The following is a 25,959-nucleotide window of genomic DNA, read 5'->3' on the forward strand; positions in this document are numbered from 1 at the left end:
GAGTCTGCTGATCCTGGCTCCCAGCCTGCTCGGTGCTGTGATGCCAAGCGCTTTCCCTGGGTTCCGTGTGGAATGGGAACCCTGGAGGGCAAAAGCTGTTTATGGTGTGGTCCTCAGATGTTTCTATTATAATTGTTACTATTATTAGTATTAGTGTAAAGCATGCCAGAAGACATCTCTCTGGGGCTTAGGATGTGCCAGGCGCCGTGCGAGAGTAAACACTCTTTGTGCTTACGTCACTGAACCCTCACAATGACCCTAGCAGGTGGGCACTGGGATCACCCCCATTCTGCACGTGAGAAGACTGAGGTGCAGCAGAGTAACCGAGGAAGGTCACTCAGCATCTAAGTGGCAAAGCCGGGAATGGAACCAGCCGGCATCTCTAGAGCCCGAGCTTCATTCTATAACTCACCCGCTCTTGATTTATTTTCCTTTTCATTATCCTTCTGAATTCATCACATCTATTGGGATGCCTTCTCTGCTGCTCAGACTCAAGTAGGTCCAGTAAGAGGGGAGCAGGAAGGCTTGAGGCCAGGGGGTCGTACATCTCGGAGCAGTGATGTTAATCCAGAATTTTAGTCCTGTTTCTGTTGGGGGAGATTTTACTGGTTCTTTCAAGTCATTTCTGTGCCTCCTGTGTCCGTAAGTCACTGTTTATCTGCCTGCCCCGTGCGGGGCTCTGGGTATATGGTGCTGTCCCTGCTGTGAAGGAGCTTCCAGTCCGGTGGGGAGAGAGAGGGCACATGGCTGCTTCTGTTAGAGCAGAGAGAGCCTCTCATTCTGCAAAACCACCTCTGCAACTGCCAGAGCTCATGGCAAACCACTGTTGACCTGTGGCTGGTCCAGAAGGGTGTGCACGCTTGTTTTCACTTTCATAAAATGCAGTCCAAAGAGCTGCTGCTGCTGGTGCCGGGGGCTTTCCTGTGCCCCCGCCGTCCCGCTGCCTTTGCCTGAAAACAGCTCTGACCCCGTGCAGCCTCTGCGCTGTGCACACACTCCCTTGTTTACCACTTGTGTATGAGCGAGTTCTCTCTATGGAAACAAGTAAGGGGCCAGAACCTTCTGTTATTTCGGTGTGATGCATGCTTTGAAGGACTGACCGACAGGGGTGGGTCCTAAGATGGCGGTGGCTGATGGTGTCTGTTCCCTGTTTACCTCCTTGACCCTTCACACTAATTCCCACCTGCAGGGTCGTTAACTCTTGATGCGTGTACTGGGCTTCTAAGTAGCACCCTGGCTACTCACAGTGGAAACACCCCGCTTGTTTCTCTTCCCCAAACTCTAGGGCCTCTTCCCCTCCTGTTGCCCTGACCTGGAGCACTGGACAGACGAACCTCAGAGCAGAGGTCAGGTTTACCAGGACTCTCCTGGATTTAGCGCTGGAAACCCTGCATTCCCAGAAACCCTTTGGTCCAGGGCAAACTGGGGCAGCTGGTCACCCTAGAAGCCGCTACGCAGCAGGGAGGTGCCCGGAGCTACCTGAGCCAGGTGGGGTCCTTAGTGCAGGGTGCACAGGTTCAGTCCTGTGAGCACAGCATGGGAGGTGAGGTGGGGCTGAGGGTGACCGTCCTCCCCACACCCACCTCATCTTATCCCCCAGGGCCTCCCCACATTGCTTGGCTTCTCGGAGTAGCTGGATTTCTACCACGGTGCCAGCAGTAGGTGCTCCAAGGGACAGGAAGTGGAAGCGCCAGCCCGTGAACCAGGTCTGGCAAGTGGCCCCACGTCACCCCCCAGATGCTGTTGGTCAGAGCAGTTTCTCAGCCCACCCAGCTTCAAGGGGAGGGGTGGAGACCTACCTTGCAGTGGAAGGAGTGTCAGAGTTTGTGGCCATCCTTACTCCCCCCCAGCTTGTAACTCTGGCACTCTCAAAGGGTTTTCTCTGGGCCCTCTTCAAATAATTGCTGTAGGGGGAAATCCCTACCGCGCAAATCCATCAGCTCTCCCCTCTCCTGCAGAATGAGCCCAAGGTGAAGGGTGCTTTATTGGACCCCCAGCCTGAGTGGGCCCTCTGCAGCCGGGAATCTCCATCCTTCGCATGAACGCTGAAAGCACCCTTCAGGGGGTCATTCACCACTCTCAGACTTGAGATTTGAGCATGCATTGCTTTTATAGTTAGGAAAAAAACAAATGTTATACCAGAATGGAATAGTTGAAAAGAGGGATCTCCACTCTCAAGCGTCTTGTTCCAACTCCGAGCTGTTTGTGATGGAGCCAGGAAAGCATTCACCCAAATCAGAAGCTTCCACGGTATTAAAAAGAGCTACCTGCGTATTCCCTGCGGGGCTGATCTGTCGTGGGCGGCAGAGAGCTAGAGAAATGTGGGAGAACGTGTAGGGAGTGCAGCAGCCGTCTGCCTGCCTCCCCTCTCTTCCCTCTGGGGGACCCCATCATACCCCAGCCCCTACAGGTTCATCTCGCAGAGAAGGTGCCAGAAGGAGGAAGACCACATCTAGTCTTTGCTTCATGGTTAGTGTTTAATTTTTCACGGGTTTGCTTAATTTTCTTCTCTTTTTACTACTTAAAACATGTTAGCAGCATGAGTGAGCTTTCAGTGGAAGCCTATTTTATGTATTTTGGTGATGGCTGTGATGCCAGAGGCATTATTATTCATGTAAATTTAGGAAATCACAATGTGGGATCACATTTTTGCTGTGATCTGAATATGCAGACCCTGAATCAATAAGGTTGTAAACTCTTCCTATTTCCCCTGCTGAAAGATTCAGACTTTTCTTTTCATCCTGAGTTATTTCAAGTCTTTGGACAGTGACAACAGTGAAAGGAGTTTCTTTCCACCTATACCTGTATCTTCTTTTTTTTTTTGCGGTACGCGGGCCTCTCACTGTTGTGGCCTCTCCCGTTGCGGAGCACAGGCTCCGGATGCACAGGCTCAGCGGCCATGGCTCACGGGCCAGCTGCTCTGCAGCATGTGGGATCTTCCCGGACCGGGGCACGAACCCACGTCCCCTGCATTGGCAGGCGGACTCTCAACCACTGCGCCACCAGGGAAGCCCATGTATCTTCTTTTTAAAAATTGCCTTTATTTCTTCTGATTGAATTGCTATTATAGATTCTGCTGGGCAAGAAGAAAGAGCTGGTCTCGCAATTCATGGCCAGAAGTATGGAGGAAGCTCTGGAAAAGAGATAAAGGGGACAAAAGAGAATAAGAACAGTAGGTAGAAGGAGTCTGAGAGGAAGAGGATGGATGGGGCAGCACAGCTACCAGGATGAGCCTGTCCTCATCTCCCTAGACCCAGAGGTATTCCTCGCACAAAACAACAAGACGCCGTGGTATGTGAGGTGCTGTGCCGTGTCCTCGGGGTCCTGAACCACTGCCTTGTCACTGACCCTGGTTTTAGGTGACACAGACACTTAGGCAGGAAAGGAGAGCTGGTAAAATCAGGTGGTTGTTAACTTTGGAATAATCAACTAAGCAAATCAAGGAAATCATGAAGAGCTAGGATTGAAAAACAAAAATGGGTAGAACTGGCCATTTGGGCAGAGGGAAGGTAAATTATGGTAGCTACAGAAATGACATAGCGTAAGTGTAAAGCAAAAAGAGAAATGAGGAAGTTGATCCTCAAAATACTGAAGAGAGGGCTTCCCTGGTGGCGCAGTGGTTGGGAGTCCGCCTGCTGATGCAGGGGACACGGGTTCGTGCCCCGGTCCGGGAGGATCCCACATGCCACGGAGCGGCTGGGCCCGTGAGCCATGGTCGCTGAGCCTGCGCGTCCAGAGCCTGTGCTCCACAACGGGAGAGGCCACAGCAGTGAGAGGCCCGCTTACCGCAAAAAAAAAAAAAAAAAAAAAAAAATACTGAAGAGAGTAAAAGAAAAGGAAGAACAGAAAATATGCATGGATTTGGCCAGAATCAGTCACAGGTCTCTATGAAACTCCTGCGTGACAGCTTTGGCCCAGGCTGCAGTCTGCCGGGTGGGCTCTGTCGGCCCTGCACCTTTTTGCGTGTGTGAGGCTGTAGTATCCCCAAAGCTTTGATCTTCTAGGGCTTTTACCACCTCATAGATGAAACTGGCATCTCATTGTAGTTCTAATGTGCAGTGTGTGTTTGAACAGTTTTCAGATGTTTGAGTGACTTATATTAAATTTCTGTGAACTGTTTAGGTTCTTTATTTCTGTGAGCTTTTTACATAAGCTATGACTTGCAGATATTTTTTCATTTATTTTGTCATATGTCCTTTGACCTTGCTTAGGGGATTATTTGCTGGACAGTCATTTTTCATCCTTAATTAGTTGATTATCATGTTTTGGAACTGTTTGTTGGATTTTTACTGTGCTTTTGTATCATGTAAGGTGTGTCTGGCCCACAGTACTCTTTGGAGTTTTCCTAGCTATTCTTTTTTTGGCCGCACCACGTGGCTTGCAGGATCTTAGTTCCCCAACCAGGGATCGAACCAGGGCCCCTGGCAGTGAGAGCACCAAGTCCTAACCACTGGACCACTAGGGAATTCCCCTAGCTATTCTTAAATGTTATTTTTCTATATGCATTTTAAAATCAGCTTGTCTAGTTCCAGAAAATAATCTGTTATTTTTATTTGATTTGCATTAAATTTATAAATTCATAATTCCTTTGTTTCATGATAATAATTACTCTTAGCGTATTTCCTTACCTCCCTTAACTGTTTCTTGGGACAAACTGCAGCCCTGGCAGGACGCCAGCCCTCAGCTTACCCTGGGCCCGTGCAGCTGAATGTGGCTGGAGACAACGTCCACATCAACTGGCCTCACGGTCATGACCTTGACCTGCAAGTTGGCTCAGCAATTGTGATATCATTCACTCGACTGTTCTCTCTCCTGAAAGCTCCATCCTTACTTCCCATTTTCCTGAGAAAACGGAAGCACTCAGAAGAGAACTTCCAGAATTCCGCCTGCTCCACCTGCTAGTATCTGCACCAGGAACCAGCCTGCCTTCCTTCGAGGTGGCTGACCTCATGCTCTCACCTGTGCAGGGACTGAGCAGGGACGTTCTTCTGCACCGTCTTCTGTCTCTGAGTCAGTTTTGCTCCCTCCGCCCAGACCATCCCCACCAGCTTGCAGGTCTGCTGTTGGTCCCCCCATTGTGGAGACAGCCTGTCAGCCCCACCTCCAGCTCCTGCCCCAGTTCTCTGCTCCACTTGACTGCGTGGTCTCTGGAGGGCTGTCTGCCCCCATCCCACTCCAGTCCGCCTTTGCCCCTCTCACCGCTGTAACTGCTCTTGGCGAGGCGCCATGCCCTCCACTTGGCCAGGTTAGTTCTCATCCTCAGCTCAGTGGCCCATCAGCAGGTTTAGTTCTGTTGCTTCCTCCCTCCTCGGTGGGACAGTAGTCGTTCACTGAGCGTTTAGGACTCCGCACTCTCCTGCTTTTCCTCGGGCTTCACCAATTGCCGCTTCTCAGTCCTTGGTTACTTCTTCCTACTTCCTCGGCTTTGTAACATTAGAGGGCTCTGGCCTTTGAACTTTTCTCATTTACACTGGGCCCTTGGGCATATTGTCCAATGGCTTTTAAAAGCCATCTAGGGAATTCCCTGGTGTTCCAGGACTCCACACTTCCATTGCAGGGGGCACAGGTTCGATCTCTGGTCAGGGAACTAAGATCCTTCAAGCCGCATGGTGTGGCCAAAAAAATAAAATAAAAATTAAATTCTTGGGCTTCCCTGGTGGTGCAGTGGTTGAGAGTCCGCCTGCCGATGCAGGGGACACGGGTTCGTGCCCCGGTCCGCGAAGATCCCACATGCCTTGGAGCGGCTGGGCCCGTGAGCCATGGCCGCTTAGCCTGCGCGTCCGGAGCCTGTGCTCCGCAACGGGAGAGGCCACAACAGTGAGAGGCCCGTGTACCGCAAAAAAAACCCCAAAAACCAAACAAACAAAAAAACAACCGAATTGAAAAATGGGTGGAAGACCTAAATAGACATTTCTTCAAAGAAGACATACCGATGGCCAAGAGGCACATGAAAAGATACTCAACATCACTAATTATTAGAGAAATGCAGATCAAAACTACAATGAGGTATCACCTCACACCAGTCAGAATGGCCATCATCAGAAAATCTACAAACAATAAATTCTGGAGAGGGTGTGGAGAAAAGGGAACCCTCCTACATGGTTGGTGGGAATGTAAATTGATACAGTTGCTATGGAGAACAGTATTGAGGTTCATTACAAAACTAAAAATAGAACTACCATATGACCCAGCAGGCCCACTACTGGGCATATACCCTGAGAAAACCATAATTCAAAAAGACTCATGTACCCCAGTGTTCTTTGCAGCACTATTTACAATAGCCAGGACATGGAAGCAACCTAAATGTCCATCAACAGAGGAATGGATAAAGAAGATGTGGTACGTGTAATTGAGTGGGCCAAAAAGTTCATTCAGGTTTTTCTGTAAGATGTTATCAAGCCTGAACGAACTTTTTGGCCAACCCAATACAATGGAGTATTACTCAGCCATAAAAAGGAACGAAAGTGGGTCATTTATAGAGATGTGGATAGACCTAGAGACTCATACAGAGTGAAGTTAGTCAGAAAGAGAAAAACAAATATATTAACACATATATGTGGAATCTAGAAAAATGGTACAGACGAACCTATTTGTAGGGCAGGAATGGAGATGCAGACATAGAGAACGGAGATGTGGACACAGAGGGGAAAGGGGAGGGTGGGACGAATTGGGAGATTAGGTTTGACATAAACACACTACCATGTGTAAAATAGCTAGTGGGAGCCTGCTGTATAGCACAGGGAACTCAGCTCGGTGCTCTGTGATGACCTAGATGGGTGGGATTGGGGGTGGGGGGTGGGAGGGAGTTCCAAGAGGGAGGGGATATGGAGATATATGTATACATATAGATGATTCACTTCATTGTACAGCAGAAACTAACACAACATTGTAAAGCAATTATACTCCAATTTAAAAAAATAGTGTATTTCCTCCAGCTTCTATTGATAATATTTGACATGGCCACAGTGCCCTTAATAAGACCAGGAAATTAACTTTGCTGAAGCGCTGTCGACTGACCTACAGACCTTGCGTGAATTCTGCCAGTGTTCCCACTGGCGTCCTTTTCCTGGTCCCAGGATCCAGTCCAGAACCCACGTTGCACTTGGTCGTTGCGTCTCTTCCTTAATCTCTTCCAAGGGGTGACGGTTCCTGGGTCCTTCCTCGTCTTTTGTGGCCACTTCGGAAGGGTGGCTAGTTTGGTCAGTTTGTCTGTCCATGTCCCGCAGCATGTGTTTGCCTGAAGTCTTCTCGACATTAGGTTCAGGTTGTGCGTTTTGGCAGGAACACCACGGAGGTGATCTTGTACATTAGATCCTGGGTACACGCTGTTGATCAGTCTGCTTATTTGCCAGATTTCTCTCTGGTCAAGTTATTCTTTTCCTCTTTGTGTAAATATCCTGTGTGGAGATACTGTGAGACTGCCAACATCCTGATATCCAACACACCCCACCCACTGATTTTATCTTCATCACTGGTCTTTGCTGCAGCAGTTATCACTGAGGTATTTGCCTAGTCAGTCCATCTTTTTAAGTGTCAGCTGTGCTGCCTGGGAGGTGGGGAAGGTCATCAGGGTGCCTTCGTTACCAACTGTGAAAAAAGCAGGTCACCACATAGTCTTTCTCAAGTTCAAAGGAGCGAGCTTCCCTTGCTAGCCGAGTGTTTCATTTTTAAATAGGCAGGGGAGTTGATTTTTTTCCAGTGCCTTTTTCTCTAAGTATTAACCTGGTGAATGCCCTTCCTAATCAGGGGCTGTGCTGACTCACCTTTCACTGGTCACTGCACCGTGTTCCTCTGGTGTGTGTGCCTGCGAGAAACTGCCCACATGTTCCTGTACAGTTTTTTGCCTCTGTATTCAAAGGCGAAAATGGACTATGCTTTTTTTTTTTTTTTTTTTTTTTGTATATCCAGTTTTTATGTTAGGGTAATACTAGCCTTGCAGAATAAATTGGAAAGCGTTTCATCGTTTTCCGTTGGTCTGGACCAATTTAATCAACAGAAAATATCTGTTTTAATAGATCTTGTCGGTCCAGCCCTTTGGGTGGCCTTCCTTGGTCACGGCCCTGGTCAGGATTCCCAGGACCCTTGAGCCCCTGTAGGCAGTTTGCCTGTGTCTCCTTTCCATCTGGAGTTTCAAATGCATCAGGAGGAAGCGTACAGATTTTTGGCGGGGGTGATTTAGAACGATCCCTGCATCTAGAATCATACCCTTTTCTCATTGTGGTTTGTTAGATGTATTTTCCCCCTTTGCTCTCTATCAGAGTTTTTAATATTTTTTCAGAAAACTAGCTCTTACTTAAGGAGACATACATAGCAACCAAATGAAATGTGTGCCCTTGTTTGGATCCTGACTGAAACAAACTAAGTTTTAAAAAGATTTTAAGATAATTATGGAAATTTAAACGAGGACTAGACATTTGATACTATTAAGGTATAATATTGTTAGATATGTCAATGGTTTTAAGGGGTTTTTTTTAGAGTCTTTATGTTAGATGTCATATTAAAATGCTTAGGGGATAAGGAAAAAAAAAGAAAACTAGCTCTTAATTTATGAAGTCTGGTTATATTTTTGTTTGATATTTTATTTTTTCCCCTTAATCTTCACTTTCGAAATTCTGTGTACCTCTTGTGTGTGGTCTATTTGGCTTCTTTTCCTGGTTCCATATTTCACGTACTTTCAGTCTTCTTCCCTGACAGGCGCATTTAAGGCCCAAAACTTCACTTTTGCTTGGCTCCTCTTTCCCCCATCAGCAGCTCCCGCGGGCCTGACCTTTGACATACACACAGAATCCAGCAGCTACACACGGCGTCTGCGGCCCCCGCCCCGCCTCTCCTCCCACCCAAATTGTCGCGACAGCTCCCTAGTGGGTCTTCCGCCTCCACAGCAGCCCGAGTGAGTCACTTCTCCACGGATGCTGATCATCAGGTTAGAACAAGCTTTCAGGTTTGGGAAACATTTTGGGATTCCCTCTGTCTTCTCAACAACAGATACAAGAACAATTACATATATATGTGTCCATGGGGGTGGGGAGCTTGCCGGCCACTTGAGCCCTGGGGCTCTAGCCCAGGAGGTGGCGGGAGCTGATGGCAGGTGGTCCGGAGCAGAGGCTCCCTCTGGACGAGGGTCAGAGTTTACAGGCTCAGTCCTTTGAATCCATCTTTAAACACTGAGGCTGCTCCTGCTGTGTGTCTTTTGTCCCCAGAGGCCCTGAATTGGGTCAGAACCTTGCCGTGAAGCCCCTCCAGGGCCACTCTGCTCCCAAGGTGAAAGACTTCTTCCCTAGTCTGTGTCCTAGACCGTGTCCAGCCTTGGCTCGGCCCAGCACACGAGAGGTTTGCAGTGAGGTGAAATGACGGTATTAATATATTCCAATAATAAACACATGAGAAACTCATAATAAAAAGCCAGCGACATGGAGAGGCCCTGAACTTAACTATAAACCCTCGCCCATTATCACAGTCCCAGGGAGAAGTTACAGGTCAAGTTTAAGTTCTGTGTCATATTCAGGTCTAAAGGAGTTAAAGTCTGAAATCAGACCCCGTGGCCGGACGAGCTCAGAAGCTGCCCTCCCTGGTTTCTCACTCAGCTGCTCTCGGTGGAGGGGAGTCTGCCTGGTGGAATAGGTTCTTTCAGAGCCCTGGCCTGGCTCTGCCACACAGAGTCCACTCTGTCACACACAGGTCCACTTGAGCCCTTCAGGGCCTCAGACACTGCATCGTTCTCTCGCGCCTCAGTGAGGAGACCAGGCATCCTTGGACACGGGTATCCCAGGCAGCAGGACGCCGAGGACACCGGCCGAGCCCGGGGAAGTCTGAGCAAAGCTGGTGGTCAGGGATGACCTTGCCTTGAGCCTCCCTGTCGTGCAGGATGGGCGACTTCAGAGCTTCAGCTAGGACGAGAATTTAACCTCCCAGCGAGGGGTTAATTTTGGTCCTAGGCATTTACCATCTTAATGTCCGTTTCCCCAGAAGCTGCTCCTGTTCTTAGGTCTGCAGTTGGAATTGGGGACGCCCCTTTGGGGACAGGTGCCCTCACCCTCCTGCGAGGAGGCACTTTCCATCCTGGGCCACAGGGCCTGTCCCCCAGTGTCTCTTACTGTGGAGTCCCGGTCCCCAGATGCCTGCTGCCTAGAGCGGGTGTCTCCCTCCAAGGCCTGGACCACCGCAGAACCAAGCAGAGACCGGCAGTTGGGAGGGACTTGGGCCCAGGGAGAAGCCGCAAGATTCCGGTCAAGGTTGCTGTTCTGCGGCCTCTGTGACCCTGAATGTGGCATGGAGTCAGATGGTGGTTCTGACGTGCCCACCTGGGCCTGGCCCTCACGCTCTGAGAAATCCAAAGGGCCTGGAATGTACCCTGTTTCTGACAACTGAGTATTTCCCCAGCCAAGGTACTTAGGAGACGCCGTTCCCTTGAGCCCTGGTCTCTGCTCTCCAAGCCCCCTCGAGCTAGATCCTTACCCCAGTGGTGGTGCCCCCCTGGGCTGAGCTCTCTGGGGAGCCGGGGGCCAGGAAGCAATCGGACTCTGTAGAACGGACAGAGCTGCCCTAGCGCCAGGCACCCCCCAGGGCCACACTCCCACGGGGACCAAACTCCTCCAGCCCCATGGCCCTAGCCTCACCACCTGCTTATTTTGAGTCCCCGATTCCACACGTTTGCTTGATTTCTTGGTCCCCAGCCTGTCACTCGATGTTGGGGTCTTCATCAGTAACCCCTTTCCCCTGCGTGCCCAGGCTCAGAACAGGTTGAAAGGAGAACAGAGAGGAAGACTGGGCGGTGAGGATGCATCCTGACGGCAGAGGGAGCCGCCTTTGGCGGGGAGCTTAGATGGGCGGGCCGGAGGCTCAGTGTCTGGTGCGGGTGTCCAGGACCGTCTGCAGAGGTGGGCCGAGCCCCAGCCGAGTCCCAGCTGCGCAGGGCCGACCCTGGAGAGCAGAGAACACTTGTGTGCAGGGCCTTCTGCTCTCCCCAGTTTTCTTCAAAAGCATCTTCTTCAGTTTTGTTTTCTGCTATTCCCCCCCGCCCCCCACCTTTTGTTCATATACTCCCCCCACCTCCCCTTTGCCCATATACCACATGGACAGTGGTAGGACTGATAGCAGTAGTCGTGACCAGGTTTCCTGCACGCTGACTGCCGGGCTCCGGGCCCGGTGCCCTGCCTGTACTAACTCACGTGCACCCTCCTTGTGGTGACTGGCCTGTTGTCATCCTGGAACAGACTGGGGCACAGAGAGGCGGGGCAGGGCTTCTCGTTGGGTGGTGGCAGGCAGGCAGCCTTTGCAGGTGAATGGGGCGCTCTGGTTTGGGGCTGGTAGAGCCCTTGGACCCTGCAGGGTTGGCCCCAGTGGGGAGTTTTCCTGCTGGAAACATGGGGGACTTATATTTAAGAGTGACTTGATTATATCATCACTGGAGCCTAGATGTAGTTTTGTAGATATGTTTCTGTCTTTTAAGATTATTTAAAAAAATGTTTTTATTTTCCCTGGCCAATGTAATTTTTCTTGGGGGCTTTACTCTTTGAGGTGGACTGGAAAAGAATGTTACCACTTTAAGATCTCTTAAAACATGTCTTTGGATTTGTTGTCCGAACAAATGGAAATTCAGATAATAGTTCTGTTCTTAACTGAAGAAAAACAGGAAAAGAAAATAAATTTCTTGCTACTTGGAATGATAAACACGGTGAAGCATATGCCGTATATCCTGACAACAGAAATTCAAGGTCGGAAATAATTCCTTTCCTCCTGAGTCTGCCTTCAGCTTCCCTGAGGAGTGCAGGAGCTGAAATTTGTTCCTAATTGTAGCCGTAATTTTAGCCTGCAATTAAACACATGATTTCATCCCAGCTGATGTCTTTTTAGCTCTTCTGACATGCATAACACAAAAGCTCTGTAGATTTGAGCGGCCACTTTAATCTGATGGGAAGTCACAGGAAGTCACCGTTATCTGAGCATGACTGGCTGCCCAGTGGGAACTAGATTCATCTTGCCTCTAAAAAGGGCACACAGCTCGGTTTCCAGGGATACTGTCTGTGCCTGTTCTGCTGAGACCCTCTGTGAGGTCAGGGGTCATCGGAGCGAGTGCCAGCAGGTGGGGCGGAGTTGAGCTGGTGGGAGTCCCTTGCTGCTGCAGCGGGTCTGGTATCCAGAGCCCTGGAGCCGAGCTGCTCTGGGGAGGGAGCTGGAGGGGCTCCTGGTCCAGGCCCGTCCTGGGCTGCTCTTCTCCTCGGCCTGTCCCCCAGAGATTGGCCTGTCCTCCGGAGGTCAGCCTGTCTCCCTGGAGGTCAGCTTGTCTGCCCAGGGGTCAGCCATCTCCCCGGAGGTCAGCCTGTCTCCCCAGAGGTCGGCTCTCTCCCCGGAGGTGAGCCTGTCCCCCAGAGGTCGTCCGCCCCATGAAGCCAGGGCTCCCTGCCCAGGGGAGCGTGGGGAGCACCAGAATGAAACAGGCTTCCCTCCTCCAGGTCCTGAGAGCCCATCCTTGCTGCGGTGCATGGTGACCCCCAGGGCCGGCATGCAGGCGTGGTCCCCGAGTGTGATGCTGAGAGCAGACCCTGATTCTGCACAGGCACGTGCCGGCCGCGGCCCTGAGCGCTTCTGTGCTCGGCCTCCTTGAACTTTCACCATGACCCAGGGCTTCTCGTTGGTCTCCCTGTGGTGCAGGTGGGATGCCGAGGCCTCGGAGCTGGCTGGGGACTGGGTCCAAGTCCTGTTGCCCTTCACATCCTGAACCCGGTGGAGCCTCCTCCAGGGAGCCCCTCTGATTCCCTCCCCATCCCCTAAGTGGGGGGACTCTTACCTCCAGGGTCGGGATTCCTCAGGGTTGAACGGTGCCGCATCATCACCACCCTGCACCCATCTGTCGCCTGTGAGACCCTGGGCCACGAGTGCCGGGCTGTCCGCGCCCCTGAGCTGAGCAGGGTCTTCTGGTCTCCAGCAGCGAGCCTGGCGCTTCAGTGCTGTGAGTTAGTCTTCAGCGGGGCGTGGATCTCGCGCTCTGTCTGCTCCGTCATGGTGGGAGGGAGCAGAAGGGCTCACGCTGGCTTTACTCTGTGGACCCGGCACCTTCCCCCTGTTGGGTTGATCAGGAACGGCGTGCAGTCACTCGAGCAGGCGTCCGCATGTGTCATCGGCTGCGTTTGGACCCAGTGCACATCAGAAGTTCTCGGGAGGGTGGAGGCAACGTTCAGATGACTGCGCGGCACCAGCTCTCAGAGCGTGTGCTGGGCTTTCTTTACAAACGTCGTTTGTGAAGAATGTCGTTCAGCGTTCGGGGGTTGATCAGGTACAGTTTGATTGATCGGACACAGTTGGCGTGGGTTTGGGTTAGAAGGTTCGGAATAGGACCTGGAGAGGCGCTCACGGGGTGGTCCGTGGCCACTTTGAGGACGCACCCCGGGGAGCAGGACGGCTCTGCAGCCTCGCTGGGGCGAGGGGGAGCCGAGTGGCCCCCAGCTCTGGGCAGTCCCGTCCTGCGAGGACCGAGGTGTCCCCTCGGTTCTCTGGCCTGTGGGACCTTCTGTAGGTTGACCTGCCTTTTGGCCTCACGGGGAGGGACCCCCCCCCCGTGTCTTACACAGAGGGGCCCGCGGGCCGCTCACAGGGCTGTGTATGAGGTGGTTCTGGGGGAGCCTCCTAAGCTCTTTGCCTACTGTGTTTGATTTGTTTAAAAACGTTCATTAGGAAACACCCAGAGAACAGACACCGGGGGCTCACCAGCCAGGCAGTCTCGTGCTTCACGTGTCTCTCAACCGCCCTGCCCGCCCGTGTGGAGGTCGCTACCGCCCTGCCTTTGCCGTTCGTCTTCCTGCCGTGTTTCTTCATGCATCTCTCTCCACAAGTGATAGAATTTGTTTTGGTGTTTGAACATACCATCTAAATGGTGTCGCACTGATGTGTTCTCGCCACTGTTTAAAGATCACATTGTGGGTTTGAGATTTGCTGCGTTGACAGGTGTGGCCGCCGAATGGTATTCTGTGGGAGAATTCAGGCAGAGATTCTGCATTGGTTCCCCTCCGGGACAGTCACACAGGGTCCACTTTCTCTCTTATAAACACTGCCAGAGTGAACACCCTTGGCTGTCTCCTTTTGGATAAGAGATTCTAGAGCAGACGCCCTAAAGTGGAATTCCAGGCTTGTAGGGTTCAGCTTGAACTTGACCTCCACAGTGGTTGTACACTTTATCTTCTCAGTGTCTCGCAGGCCTGTTAACCCACGTTTTCCCTGACCCTGCCCTCTTGCCAGGTCTGCAGGGCATGCGGAGGCACCTCTGCCGTGTGGTTTTGTGTTTTCCTTACTCGGGGGCGCAGAGTGGGGAGTTGGGTGGTCCTGCTCCCGGGTTTCTGATTACACTGATGGAGGTTAGCTTTAATCTGAGGTCTCCACCTCTTGTGACCATTGGAATTGCTCTTACAGACGGCAAGTTCGGTGCCTACATGCAAGTTCACATTCAGAACGATGGGCCTGTGACCATTGAACTGGAATCTCCGGCTCCTGGTGCTGCTACCTGCGACCCAAAGCAGGTAAGCCCAGAGTCAAGGGTCGGGTCTGTCTCCTGGGAGCCGGTAACATCTTTTGGCCTTGATTTAGTTCCTGGAGCACTTCTGAGTCTGAGGTGGAGAAAACGCCTCATCGTAGTAACCTAGAGTTTATTTGCTACATCCCTTCCCGAGAACACACCTGTCGCCCCGCGTGTCCTCTGTGCTGCGGCCTTGCCTCCACCTGACTCCATTCCAGAGCCCAGCCCTCCTCCAGGCCGGCCCCGGGCGAGGTGCCTGGGCGTCCACAGGCCGCTGGGTGGCAGCAGAGGAGCGGCACAGCTCCCCTCGGCCGGACCCGGTTCCCGAGTGTGGAATGGTTGCGTGGAGTGGGTTTATCCCAGGTGTGGGTAGATGTGCCACCTGAGGGTCTTTGTAAATCCTTATTTCTCTAAAGCAACGTCTGACCTGGATTTGCTGCCAACTCTGTAAGCTTTCAGAAAAAATTTAATTAAAACAGAGAAAGGAAATCTGTGCTAGTCCTTGTGAGCTGTGTGCTTCCCATAGGTGCTTAGCACTGCTGAAGGCTTTAATTAATGCAGCTGCTCAGTGGCCTTTGAGAGGCAGGAGGGCGGGAGGAGTGGAGCTGGGGACGGGCAGCCCTGTCCTCCCCCGCCCCCGCCTTCTGGGACACTGAAGTGGAAGGATGCAGGGGTGGCGGGGAGCATTATGTAAACGTAACGCTCTGTGACCTGTTCAAAGTCATCATTTCCAAGGGGAACAGACCTTTTCTCTTCTGTTACTGATTCTTTGGATTGATAGAGAAGCAGGATCACATCTGGCGCAGTAGTGCTGGGCTTGAAAGGTGATAATTGAGGTTCTTGGAATTACTGATAACATGAAAGAAATTCACAAGTGAAAAGTCCACATGAAAAATTAAACTTTTTATTTTGATGTAACTTGAGACTTACAGGCAAGTTGAAAAGAGTCAGAGTTTCCATAGGCCCTTTACCCGGCGTTCCCTGAATTTCCCGTCTTATGTAATCACGGTCTGCTCGCAAAATGTTGACCTTAATATTGATACAATACTGTTGGCGACGCTACAACCTTACTTAAGTTTCACTAGTTTTCTCTAGTGTCCTTCATCTGTTTCAGGATAATCTGGGATCCCACGCGGTGTTTACGGCCTTTCCCGGTCCTCGTGGCTTTGGTCTGCTGCTTCTGTAGAATGTTCCTCGGTTTCCTTCCCTGTGGTTACACTGAGGTTGTGCATTTGATAGGTTCATCTTTACCTGGTTTAGCAGGATACCGGCCTCTCCCGGTTTCCTCTTGCCCCTGGCTGTTCTCCCTCTGCTTTTATTTGATCGCTGTTTTGTTGTTTTGATTGATTATTCTGCTTCAACTGTATTTGGAGAGAAAATTTGGTCAAGTTTTTTTCATTCTTAATATTTTTCTAGAAGTGATAGAATAATACATGAAATCTTTAGGCTCTTCAACCTTCTTGAGCAAGCACCCCCTCTTTTCTTCTTTACCGTAAAGAAAAAGACAACATTTTAAAAACTTATTAACAGGCTATGCTAACTTGTGACAATAAGAAAGTTAGTTTCGTTGGTTCTGAAGCTTTTAGGAGGTTTCTCTTGAAATGCAGGAATTGTCCTGAGTCAATTTCAATTACTTGTTCTAGTTAATGGACTCCAGAAGCCTCAGACCCTATAAACTGCCCAGATTTCTGTCCCCAAGCTGTCAGGAGGTACCGGTAGGCAGGCACAGGGGGCTCTGGGGGTGGCCTGTCTGCCTTTCCCCTTTCAGTAAGAACAGGCTTCCTCTTCGGGCTTATAGCTGATTTGTTCACTTTTGTGTTGTGTTTTAAAATACAGGTTCTTTAAACCTGAACAAATGAACAATGTGTGTGTGTGCTTTTTTTTTTCCTAATTGAAGTATAGTTGATTTGCAATGTTGTGTTAGTTTCTGCCATACAGAAGAGTGATTCAGTTATACATATACATATATCTATTCTTTGTCATATTCTTTTCCATTATGGTTCATTATAGGATACTGAATGTAGCTCCCTGCTCTACAGTAGGTCCTTTTGTGTGTGTGTGTGTGTGTGTGTGTGTGTATTTAGGCATCAGGTGTCTTTTTAGTGTGTGACAGTGTGTTGGCGGGGAGGAAGTGCCGTGACCTTGTCCCTGCTCCGGGGACGGATTCAGGGCAGCATAAACCGGGAAGGTTCTTGACAGTGACGGGGGTAAAGGACAGTGTCCGACAGCTTGGGACACATCACGAGGACACCACTTCATGCTCCGCCTTAAACCCCTCAGTGCCTTCCAGAGACATCTGGGTTCCAACCTGAGCCACGTGCCCGGCTGCTGTGGCTCGCGGCCAGCTCTGCACCAGCCCCCTCAAGACCCCCGCTTCCCCTGCCTCTGGACCCTGGTCTCAGCGTTTGTCTCCTCCTCGGAGGGTATCCTCTGACCCCTCAACCCCAGTGAGCCCCCGTCAGCCCCTCGTCCCATTGCTCTGAGTCTTTTTCACTGCCTGCGGTGCAGTTTGTTCTGGAGTCGTGTGTCCTGGGCCCGTGAGCTGCGTGTCTGTGAATGTTCTTCTGGCATTGCCGTCGGCACAGAGCTGGCCTGGACTCCCAGGGGACTGGTGGTTTTGCTGACCTTTAAGGATGTGAGGTGGGGGAGGAGGCACCCTCAGTTGTTGTTTCCAAACTTGCACTTGAAATAGGGCTAAATTCCTGTTTTTAAGAGTCCCAGAGCTCTATTTATGGGTCATGCAGCTACTGCTGCTGAAGACTGGGCTGGTAAAGGCAGCTAGTTGTGTGTCCGCCTTAACCAGGTCTCTGCTCGTGTCTGGAAGTGGCAGCCCCTGCACGTTTCCCATGGCTGCATGGGCACCGCGCCCAGCGCAGTAGGGGCTGCAGTGTGGGTCCCCTGATGTTCCCGACGGAGAGAAGGTGGAAGAAGAGGGGTCGTGCTCGCTCTGAGGGACATCCCCCGAAGAACGGGGTGGAAGCAGTAGCAGAGCCACCTGACAGAGGCTGTCTTCCCCATGGCACTTTCGTGGAAGAACATGGTTCTGGTAGGAACATCCTGATTATAACCTAGAGAAGATCAGCTAGTGCGTGAGTTCTTCTGTGGGCGGCTAGATACAGGGAAGTTTCAACACCCTTGCCAGCCGGGCCTGTGGGGAGAAACTTCCTGTTGCTCTTGTTTTCATCTTAATTGCTTTCCCTTAGAGGTGGGTGGGGGGGTGGGAGGTGGTTCTTTAACCTGAGTCTCACATGGTTGGGATTGCACATGGTGAGAGCAGGTGGGGGCTTCCCCCCGCCCCAGGAGGGCATTTCAGTAATTGCAGGGCTCTTTCCTGGGGCCCAGGGCCCACCTAGTTCACAGTGTTGCCATTAAGTATTTATATTTTCACTGATTTAGTGGGCTTGTAAACCTCACCAAATCGAAAGGCTGGAAGGAGCTGAAAAAATGAACTTTCAAATACACATCCTTGAATTGGCTCATGAGTTTATTGACAGATCTCTGGGATAAGTTGACCAGTGAAGAATGGTGCCAGAGCTTTCCGTTTCATGCTTCTCTGATTATCACCGTCAGTTCGCCTGTAACTTTCTCTGCACTCGTCTTACCAGCAAGCACCCATCCCTTTGCCCTGAAACCTTGGGATGTCGAGATTGAGACACTGGTGGCTTCTGTAGGGTCATCTGTAGGGTCAGGAGGAAATGTGTGGGCTAGAGAGGGGGTGCGGAGGGAGCGCCGGTCAGCCTCATTTACCCGTACTTTTCAGTAACACGTGCTGCAGAATCCAGAAGGTGCAGCGGAGGACAGGCCAGGACACAGGTGGCAGCCCCCCTGCAGGTGCACAAAGGTGGGTCTGAGTAACCGCACAGTTCAGTATGAGGGACGGTCTAACGAGAAGCGTTCTGAATATAAGGACGAGTTATACTGATGCCCATACCTTTGCATTTCTTCATGGAAGAACATTTATTTAAATGTACGTATTCACTTTTTCGTCCTGTTTTAGGCTTGAACTCTGGTGCGGACTCCCCGGTCTCTGTTGGTGTCAGTGTGAGGTTTTGCGTGGCCTGAGCCGGGCCACAGGGCAAGCTTCTGGGTCTGGTTGCCACAGTGGCCCTGGATCCTGTCCTTCACTCCGTTCGCTGGTTCATTGTGTCACATTGATCTATTGGACAAATGTTGACTGAGGGTCCTGCCTTGTTTATACTGAAGTGTTACTAAGACAAAAGCGGGAACTTAGCAAGAGCTTCATCACAGAGTTTCTGTTGCTGCTTGTGTTCATCTTTTTTTGTTGTTGTTGTTGGTATTTTTTGTTTGCGGTACGCGGGCCTCTCACTGTTGTGGCCTCTCCCGTTGCGGAGCACAGGCTCCGGACGCGCAGGCTCAGTGGCCATGGCTCATGGGCCCAGCCGCTCCACGGCATGTGGGATCTTCCCAGACCAGGGCACGAACCCGTGTCCCCTGCCTCGGCAGGCGGACTCTCAACCACTGCGCCACCAGGGAAGCCCTGTGTTCATCTTTGTCACCGTGTCACCGTGGGTGTGCTGGTGACCTTGAGTCCTGGGACCTCACCTTGTACGGAAACCTTCCTGATGGGGCAGGGCTGGCACCTGCCAGACTGCTGGGGCTGTGGGCATCACTGCTGGTTTTCTCATCCTTTCAGCGCGAACATCCACTTTCCTGCATAACCGTCTGGCCAAGGGTCGGGTTTGGAGGCTGGGGGGCTTCTCTGCTCGAGCAGCCAGGGCCCCGGCTGAGTGCCATCGGTGCCGGGCGCCCTGCCCAGGGCATGTGTGTCTGGCTGGTCGGAAGGGTTGGGAGCCTCGTAGAAGTTCCCACCCAGGCTGGCTTCTTCCAAGTTGGGGAGCTGCAAGGGCTTGCTTTTGTTTTAGCGTTTTAATTTGTTTTTATACAGATGGTTGTCCTAACTCAGTATATACCATAGAGTTAAAAAGAAGCCTTTCCAAGAGATACATGACTGGCTCTGCCTGGAGACCCATTGATGAATTGATCAGTCGACAGAACTTCATCTGTGCTTCTTCAATCCATAATGGGTCACTGAAATTGTGAAAACTGAAAAGAGGGGCTTCCCTGGTGGCGCAGTGGTTGAGAGTCTGCCTGCCGATGCAGGGGACACGGGTTCGTGCTCCGCTCCGGGAAGATCCCACATGCCGCGGAGCGGCTGGGCCCGTGAGCCATGGCCGCTGAGCCTGCGCGTCCGGAGCCTGTGCTCCACAACGGGAGAGGCCACAACAGTGAGAGGCCCGCGTACCGCAAAAAAAAACCCAAACAAACAAAAAAACTTAAAAGAGTGTGTTTCCTGCTATTGGAATATGGCTGGTAAATTAATAACTGCAATCTTCTCCTCTTCCACCTTTGACACATGCAACATTTCTTAATCTCCAACTAGAGAAAAACATCTGTTTTGCTTTAAATAACTCTCTCAGGGCACTGATGGGTTAGTACATTTAAGGTTTAAGGGTTTTGTTTGTTCCTGTGTATGTGTTTTGGGCAGATTCTTAGTATTTTAATCTTCTAATCTCATTTGGGGATGTGTTAGAAAGACAAAACTCCTTACGTTACTGAGTTGGCCTACTGAAGATTAACTAGCATCTTTCTTTATCCCCAAGGGAAGGAGGTAAAGTTTATCCTGCCAGGGATTACACATTGAGCACAGCAGTAATGTAATCATCCAGACTCAGGATTATAATTGGGAATTCTTAGCTTTTTAGCTAAGTTATTAGGAGCTTCATAGTCCCGGGTAATTGTAGAAAAATGTTCGGCCAGTCAGCGGTATTTTGTAGAAAGCCTTGTTCAAACATCTGCGTTACTAACAGAGAGAGAAGAATGATCTGGAAATGAAGGAAATAAAAAGTGCAGCTCTTCCTATAATTTTTTAAAAAGGACTGCTCAGTAAATAAAACCCTTAACTACCCAGAGGTGTTTTGCCAACATTTGTCAGCCTGACTGACCCAGGGTTTATCTTTTTTTTAACCTGATCGCTCTTTAAGATAAGGTCAAGATGGGAGGGTGGGGTGTGAATTGGGTCACGTGGGGTGTGAATTGGGTCACGTGGGCTTTTAGGGGTTCATGAACCACGCTGGGCTCACCCAGGTTTTCTTCGTGCCTGTGCGCACCAGTGCTTTTGCTGGGAGGTTCCAGAGCTTTCATCAGACCCTCCGAAGGCCCCAAGGAAGCGAAGATGCTTGGGGGGCCGGGAGCAGTTGGGTTCAGGGATTACTGTTCTCTCTCCACCAGAGTCACTCAGGACCACCGACTGTAAGCGCCGAGGGTTTGTATTAAAGGGAGGAGTCTTGGACACCGCCCCACCCCGCCCTCCGCCCCCAGGTTTTCTGAATCCGAGTTCCTGGTGTGTCTGGACCTGGAAGGCAGAAGCGTAGCAGGTTTGTGTTTTTAACCAGTTCTTCCTGGGCCCTCCAAGGACACTGATGTCGAAGAACTGCTGGGCCGGAGGCAACTGGACGGTCGGACGTTGCCATTTTAATCTGCTCCAGGCGTTGGTCTCTTCTGGACCACGCTCCATCCCCAGCTGAAATGTCTAAAAATACTTTACAACCTGTGTTACTGCAGCTGCCAGGGAGCAGGCTGGCTGGGCTTGATTATTGAGGTCACATATGAGGCCGTTGTCATTCATCACCCCCCTCAGTACCCATCCCCCACCCCCCAGCGGCGATGGAAATATTCCCAGGGCACGGGGCCTTCTCGACGCAATTACAGATGTGTCAGGGAAAGCCGATAGAGCGACAGCGGCTCAGCACGTTAGTGACGTATGACAGGCCCTCTGCTGAGCAGCACTGAGGCCTGAGCTAGTGGTGGAATAACTCGTTTCTGAAGAGAGATGAACCCTAAGTGTGGGCGAGATTGTAGTGCTGTGTAGCCTCTTAGAGTTTTTAGTTGAAAAGCAATTTATAGTTCTCTTGGTTTTTTGGGTACCAGACATGGAATGCCTTACTCACTGGTCGGCTTATTGATTGGACTAGAATAAAAACCCGGGATGATCAGCACCTCAGTCTTTGCTTGGAGAATTGCAGTTTAAGGAAATGCATGATGTCGAGGCTTCATGGGCAGTTGACTGACCACTTTTGTTTAAACACACGTGGGACACTGTTAAACGTTCATCTTTTATGGTGCATTGCTTGTTGGGTTTATGGTAAAGGCTTTTCGCATTGAGCTGTAGGACTCATTTCCTGCAGGTTATTTTACTGTTTCTTGAATATAGTGTTTCTGTTCACCCCCCTGAAATGAATTCCCTCTCTGTTTACCTGTTGCTGTCTTCCCCATCTTTAAGGTCTGTCTCAGACAGTGCTTCATCCAAGGTGCTCACCTCAGTGCCATCCAGGCAAGGCCTTCCTGCCTTTGAGCCTTCACTGCGTGGTGTGGTCCACGGACTGAATACCAGCCATGTTTCTCCTTTGTTAGTTTGTTTGTTCATTTCTCCATCTATCCTTCCACGCTTGTGTCCATCCATCTGTCCAGTCCCCTACCTACCACCCACTCATCTGTCCACCCAGCAGGTACTCACAGGGTGCGCGCTGCTGCTGGCCTTGCATCGCGAACAGCACTGGGCAAAGTTGTACCCTCATGGTGCTTGCATTCTAGTGGGAAACATACACAGCAAGTATAATTTAAAACTGTAATATTATAAAGAAATCAAAGCCGGGAGAAGTGTAGAAAGGGCTGCTGAGAAGGGCCACCTCAGGCACAGGAGCTGGGGGTGGGGATGCTGAGCTGGGGGGGCCGCCACGTGGAGATGGGGAGGAGTGTGCTGGACAGAGGGGCTGGCGGGTGCAGAGCCCCGGGGAGTGGTAGGGGGAGGTCGGGGGTGCAGGGAGAGAGCGGGCACGAAGGCAGAGCCATGACCCCAGCCTCATGGCCAGGGTGAGTAGTGTGGGTTTTACTGGCAGCGAGCTGGAGGGTTACTAGAGGGTTACGTGTGTGTGTGTGTGTGTGTGTGTGTGTGTGTGTGTGTGTGTTCACAGAGCTGACTGAGACTGGATTGTAGAGCTGGCTGGGGCAGAGGTGGCAGGGGGCACTTAGGAGGTCCTGCAGCAGGTGGCCAAGAGCTGTGGACAGGAGCTGGACGCCCCTGGAGGGTCTCGGCCGCCCCGGTGCGCTGCCACCCCCAGCGGAGCTTCCCTAGAAAAGACTCGTGTTGGAAATCTTTTATCCCGTGGTGTGAGCGTCAGGACACTCTGCAAAGTCCAGCCCCCACTGGTCACTACAGGAAGGACCCTATTCCTGCCTTCCGTGCAGGACGGTGAGGGAATCCCGAGCTTCTTTGAGTTTCTAGGTTAAGATCAGACATTTCGACATCAAGGGGTGTGACACTTGCCCTGGTCCTGAGTGACCCTGGGCACAGGCTGGATGCTAAACCAGAACCTCTTTTTGAAGCGGTTCAAAAAGAGCAGATTTTGGGGATTCAGTTCCCTGTCTTCAGGTCAGCGTGATGCTTCACTATGGCCCAGCTTTCCCCTTAATGCAAAAAACTTTAATTATAAGAAGAAATTGTGAAAAGCCCAAGAATCAACATTTATATTGAATTTGATTTGTATGTACCATTTTAGCTTATATTGTCAGGGCAGTTTCTAAGTGTTCAGAGCTTGTCAGGGAAAAGAAAGGGTTTATTTTTGGAAGAGTGTGTCCCCCGGTGTTCACCGCTCTTAGGAATTATGGAGAGTAATTGTCAGGAGGGCGCAGCAGCTCCAGGGCTGGAGGAGGCTGGCGGCAGATCCAGAATCCCACAGCGGCTGCTTTTGCCTGCCTTGTTCCCCAGCCTTCATTACTTTTGTCAATATGAAACACAGAAGAATAGCTCTTCCATGAAGATTCTTCACACAAAATGTATTCCTCTGACGACTTTCCATAGAATGTGAAGTCAGTTTCTTTTTCCATTTTTAACCGTGAAAATGCAGCCTGCAGCTTCCGTTTCTGTGGAACAGGAAGAGCTAATCTGTGGCCTTGTTTGCATTTCCACCCTTCCTGCCCCGTGGGGTCACGGTGCCCATAGGAGGGCCGAGCCAGGTTCTGTCAGGGAGCCAAGGCGCTTTGACGGCTCGGAGGGCAGAGGCCGCTGTTAACTGTCGGTGTCGTTGCTGGCTCATGAAACCTTGGGGGATAAGGACAGTTATGTATAAGATTTCATTTCAAAGTCCAGACTTCATCTGGCCTTATGCCCTGTGGATTCCTTTTTTTTTTTTTCATTTCATGTTGTCCCTTTGCCCCCTTCATTTTCTACAGGGAAGAGTCTCTTATTCTCATTTAAAAAATTTCATGCAAGCAGTGTATTGACTAGAAAGTACCAGGTTAGAAATGTTATCGTTATTATTTTAAAAATTATTTATTTATTTATTATTTTTGGCTGCGTTGGGTCTTCGTTGCTGTGCGCAGGCTTTCTCTAGTTGTGGCGAGTGGGGGCTACCCTTCATTGTGGTGCGCAGGCTTCTCATTGCAGTGGCTTCTCTTGTTCAGTAGCTGTGGCACGCGGGCTTCAGTAGTTATGGCTCATGGGCTCTAGAGCGCAGGCTCAGTAGTTGTGGCACATGGGCTTAGTTGCTTCGTGGCATGTGGGATCTTCCCGGACCAGGGCTCGAACCCATGTCCCCTGCATCAGGCAGATTCTTAACCACTGAGCCACTAGGGAAGCCCAGAAATGTTATTTTTTATATTAGTAAGGTTTTTTTTTTTTTTTTTGCGGTACGCAGGCCTCTTACTGTTGTGGCCTCTCCCGTTGCGGAGCACAGGCTCCAGACGCGCAGGCTCAGTGGCCATGGCTCACGGGCCCAGCCGCTCTGTGGCACGTGGGATCCTCCCGGACCGGGGCACGAACCCGTGTCCCCTGCTTCGGCAGGCGGACTCTCAACCACTGCACCACCAGGGAAGCCCTGTTTTCACTTAATTTTTATATATGGTGTAAAGTGAATGTCATAAGGTTTTAGCTGCAGGCAAGTTGGAAAATAGGTACCAGTGACTTTCCCTGAGCCACATGAGAGTAAGTTGCTTACCTGATACCCCTTCACCCCTGAACATGTTAGTCTATATTTCTTGCAAGCAAAGACATTCTCTTATAGAACCCCCAAACATCCATTAACATCAGAAAAACTAGGGAATTTCCTGCCGGTCCAGTGGTTAAGACTCCACACTTCCTTGCAGGGGGCACGGGTTTGATCCCTGGTTGGGTAACTGAGACCCCACGAGCTGCGTGGTGTGGCTGAAAAAAAAAATCAGAAAAACTATCATTGGCATTTTAATACCATCCAGTCCTCAGACCCCATTCATGTTTTAGCGGTTATCCCAATAGCTGGTCTTTTGCAGTTGTTCAGAATCACGTTGCGTTCAATTGTCATACGTCTTTAGTTTCCTTCATTCTACGTTAGTTCCTTGGTCTCTCCTTGACTTTCATAACCTTGACTCTTTGGAAGAGTACAGGTCAGTTATTTTGAAAATGTCTCTCAATTTGGGTTTCCTTAGGATTACATTCAGGATGGGTGTGTGTACATACATGCACATGTGTGTGTGCATGCACGTGTGTGCACATGCCCTTGACCTCCATGGTATTGTTGGTATTCTACATTTACTGTCCTGAAACAGGCTGCTTTTCCCACCAGCAATGTTGTTTGTGTTGTTACATTTACAGCTAGTTCATTCGTTTTAACTGCAAGACAGGATTCTGTCATGTGAATACACTGCCTTTGATTAGCTGTTCTCCTTTTGATGGACTTAGGGGTTGCTGGCAGTTTTTTGCTGTTACTAACAATGATGCAAAAATCATCCTTGTGGGCCTCCCTGGTGGCGCAGTGGTTGAGAGTCCGCCTGCCGATGCAGGGGACGCGGGTTCGTGCCCCGGTCTGGGAGGATCCCACATGCCGCGGAGCGGCTGGGCCCGTGAGCCATGGCCGCTGGGCCTGCGCGTCCGGAGCCTGTGCTCCGCAATGGGAGAGGCCACAGCAGTGAGAGGCCCACATACCGCAAAAAGAAAAAAAAAAAAAAAAAAAAAAAAAAAAAAAAAAAAAAAAAATCATCCTTGTTTACATTTCTTTTGTGGATGTAGATTTTCGAGGCAACAGACTTTTATTATTATTTTTTTAATTTGAAATATTTCAAACATGCTGAACGTATGGAGAGTGATATAGCAACACTGAACTTGAGCCAGTGTGAATGTTGGGTCTAGAATCTTTAAGTTGGTAAAGTTGTCATCCCAGTCAGTAAACGGGAGTTTTACTGACACTTGCTCAACGTTCCTGTCTCACTGAGTGAGAATTATTGTTAATGATGAGATTGCCTCAAAAGTGTGTAGCTTTAGGGACTTCCCTGGCGGTCCAGTGGTTAAGACTCCGAGCTTCCAATGCAGGGGGTGCGGGTTCCATCCCCGGTTGGGGAACTAAGATCCCACATACCGTGCAGTGCGGCCGAAACAAAAAAAGTGTGTAGCTTTATTAAGAGAG

General features: G+C 50.6%; 1 protein-coding gene across 2 annotated transcripts in view; it reads left to right on the plus strand.

Annotated features, from left to right (window-relative positions):
* The window catches only part of DTD1 (D-aminoacyl-tRNA deacylase 1), a 109,419-nt gene that overhangs the window by 11,524 nt on the left and 71,936 nt on the right, over window positions 1–25,959 (plus strand). Inside the window, exons 4-5 of one of the 2 annotated variants that reach the window (XM_081256838.1) lie at window positions 14,404–14,510; window positions 14,661–14,894. In XM_081256838.1, coding sequence (XP_081112964.1) covers window positions 14,404–14,510; window positions 14,661–14,879 — 326 coding nt within the window. In that variant the 3' untranslated portion in view covers window positions 14,880–14,894. Of the gene's footprint in view, window positions 1–14,403; window positions 14,511–14,660; window positions 14,895–25,959 lie in introns of those variants that run through there. The other variant, XM_081256839.1, reaches the window with a different exon arrangement.

This window comes from Mesoplodon bidens (assembly GCF_964165515.1).
Source record: "Mesoplodon bidens genome assembly, chromosome: 15".
NCBI classification, from domain to species: domain Eukaryota; kingdom Metazoa; phylum Chordata; class Mammalia; order Artiodactyla; family Ziphiidae; genus Mesoplodon; species Mesoplodon bidens.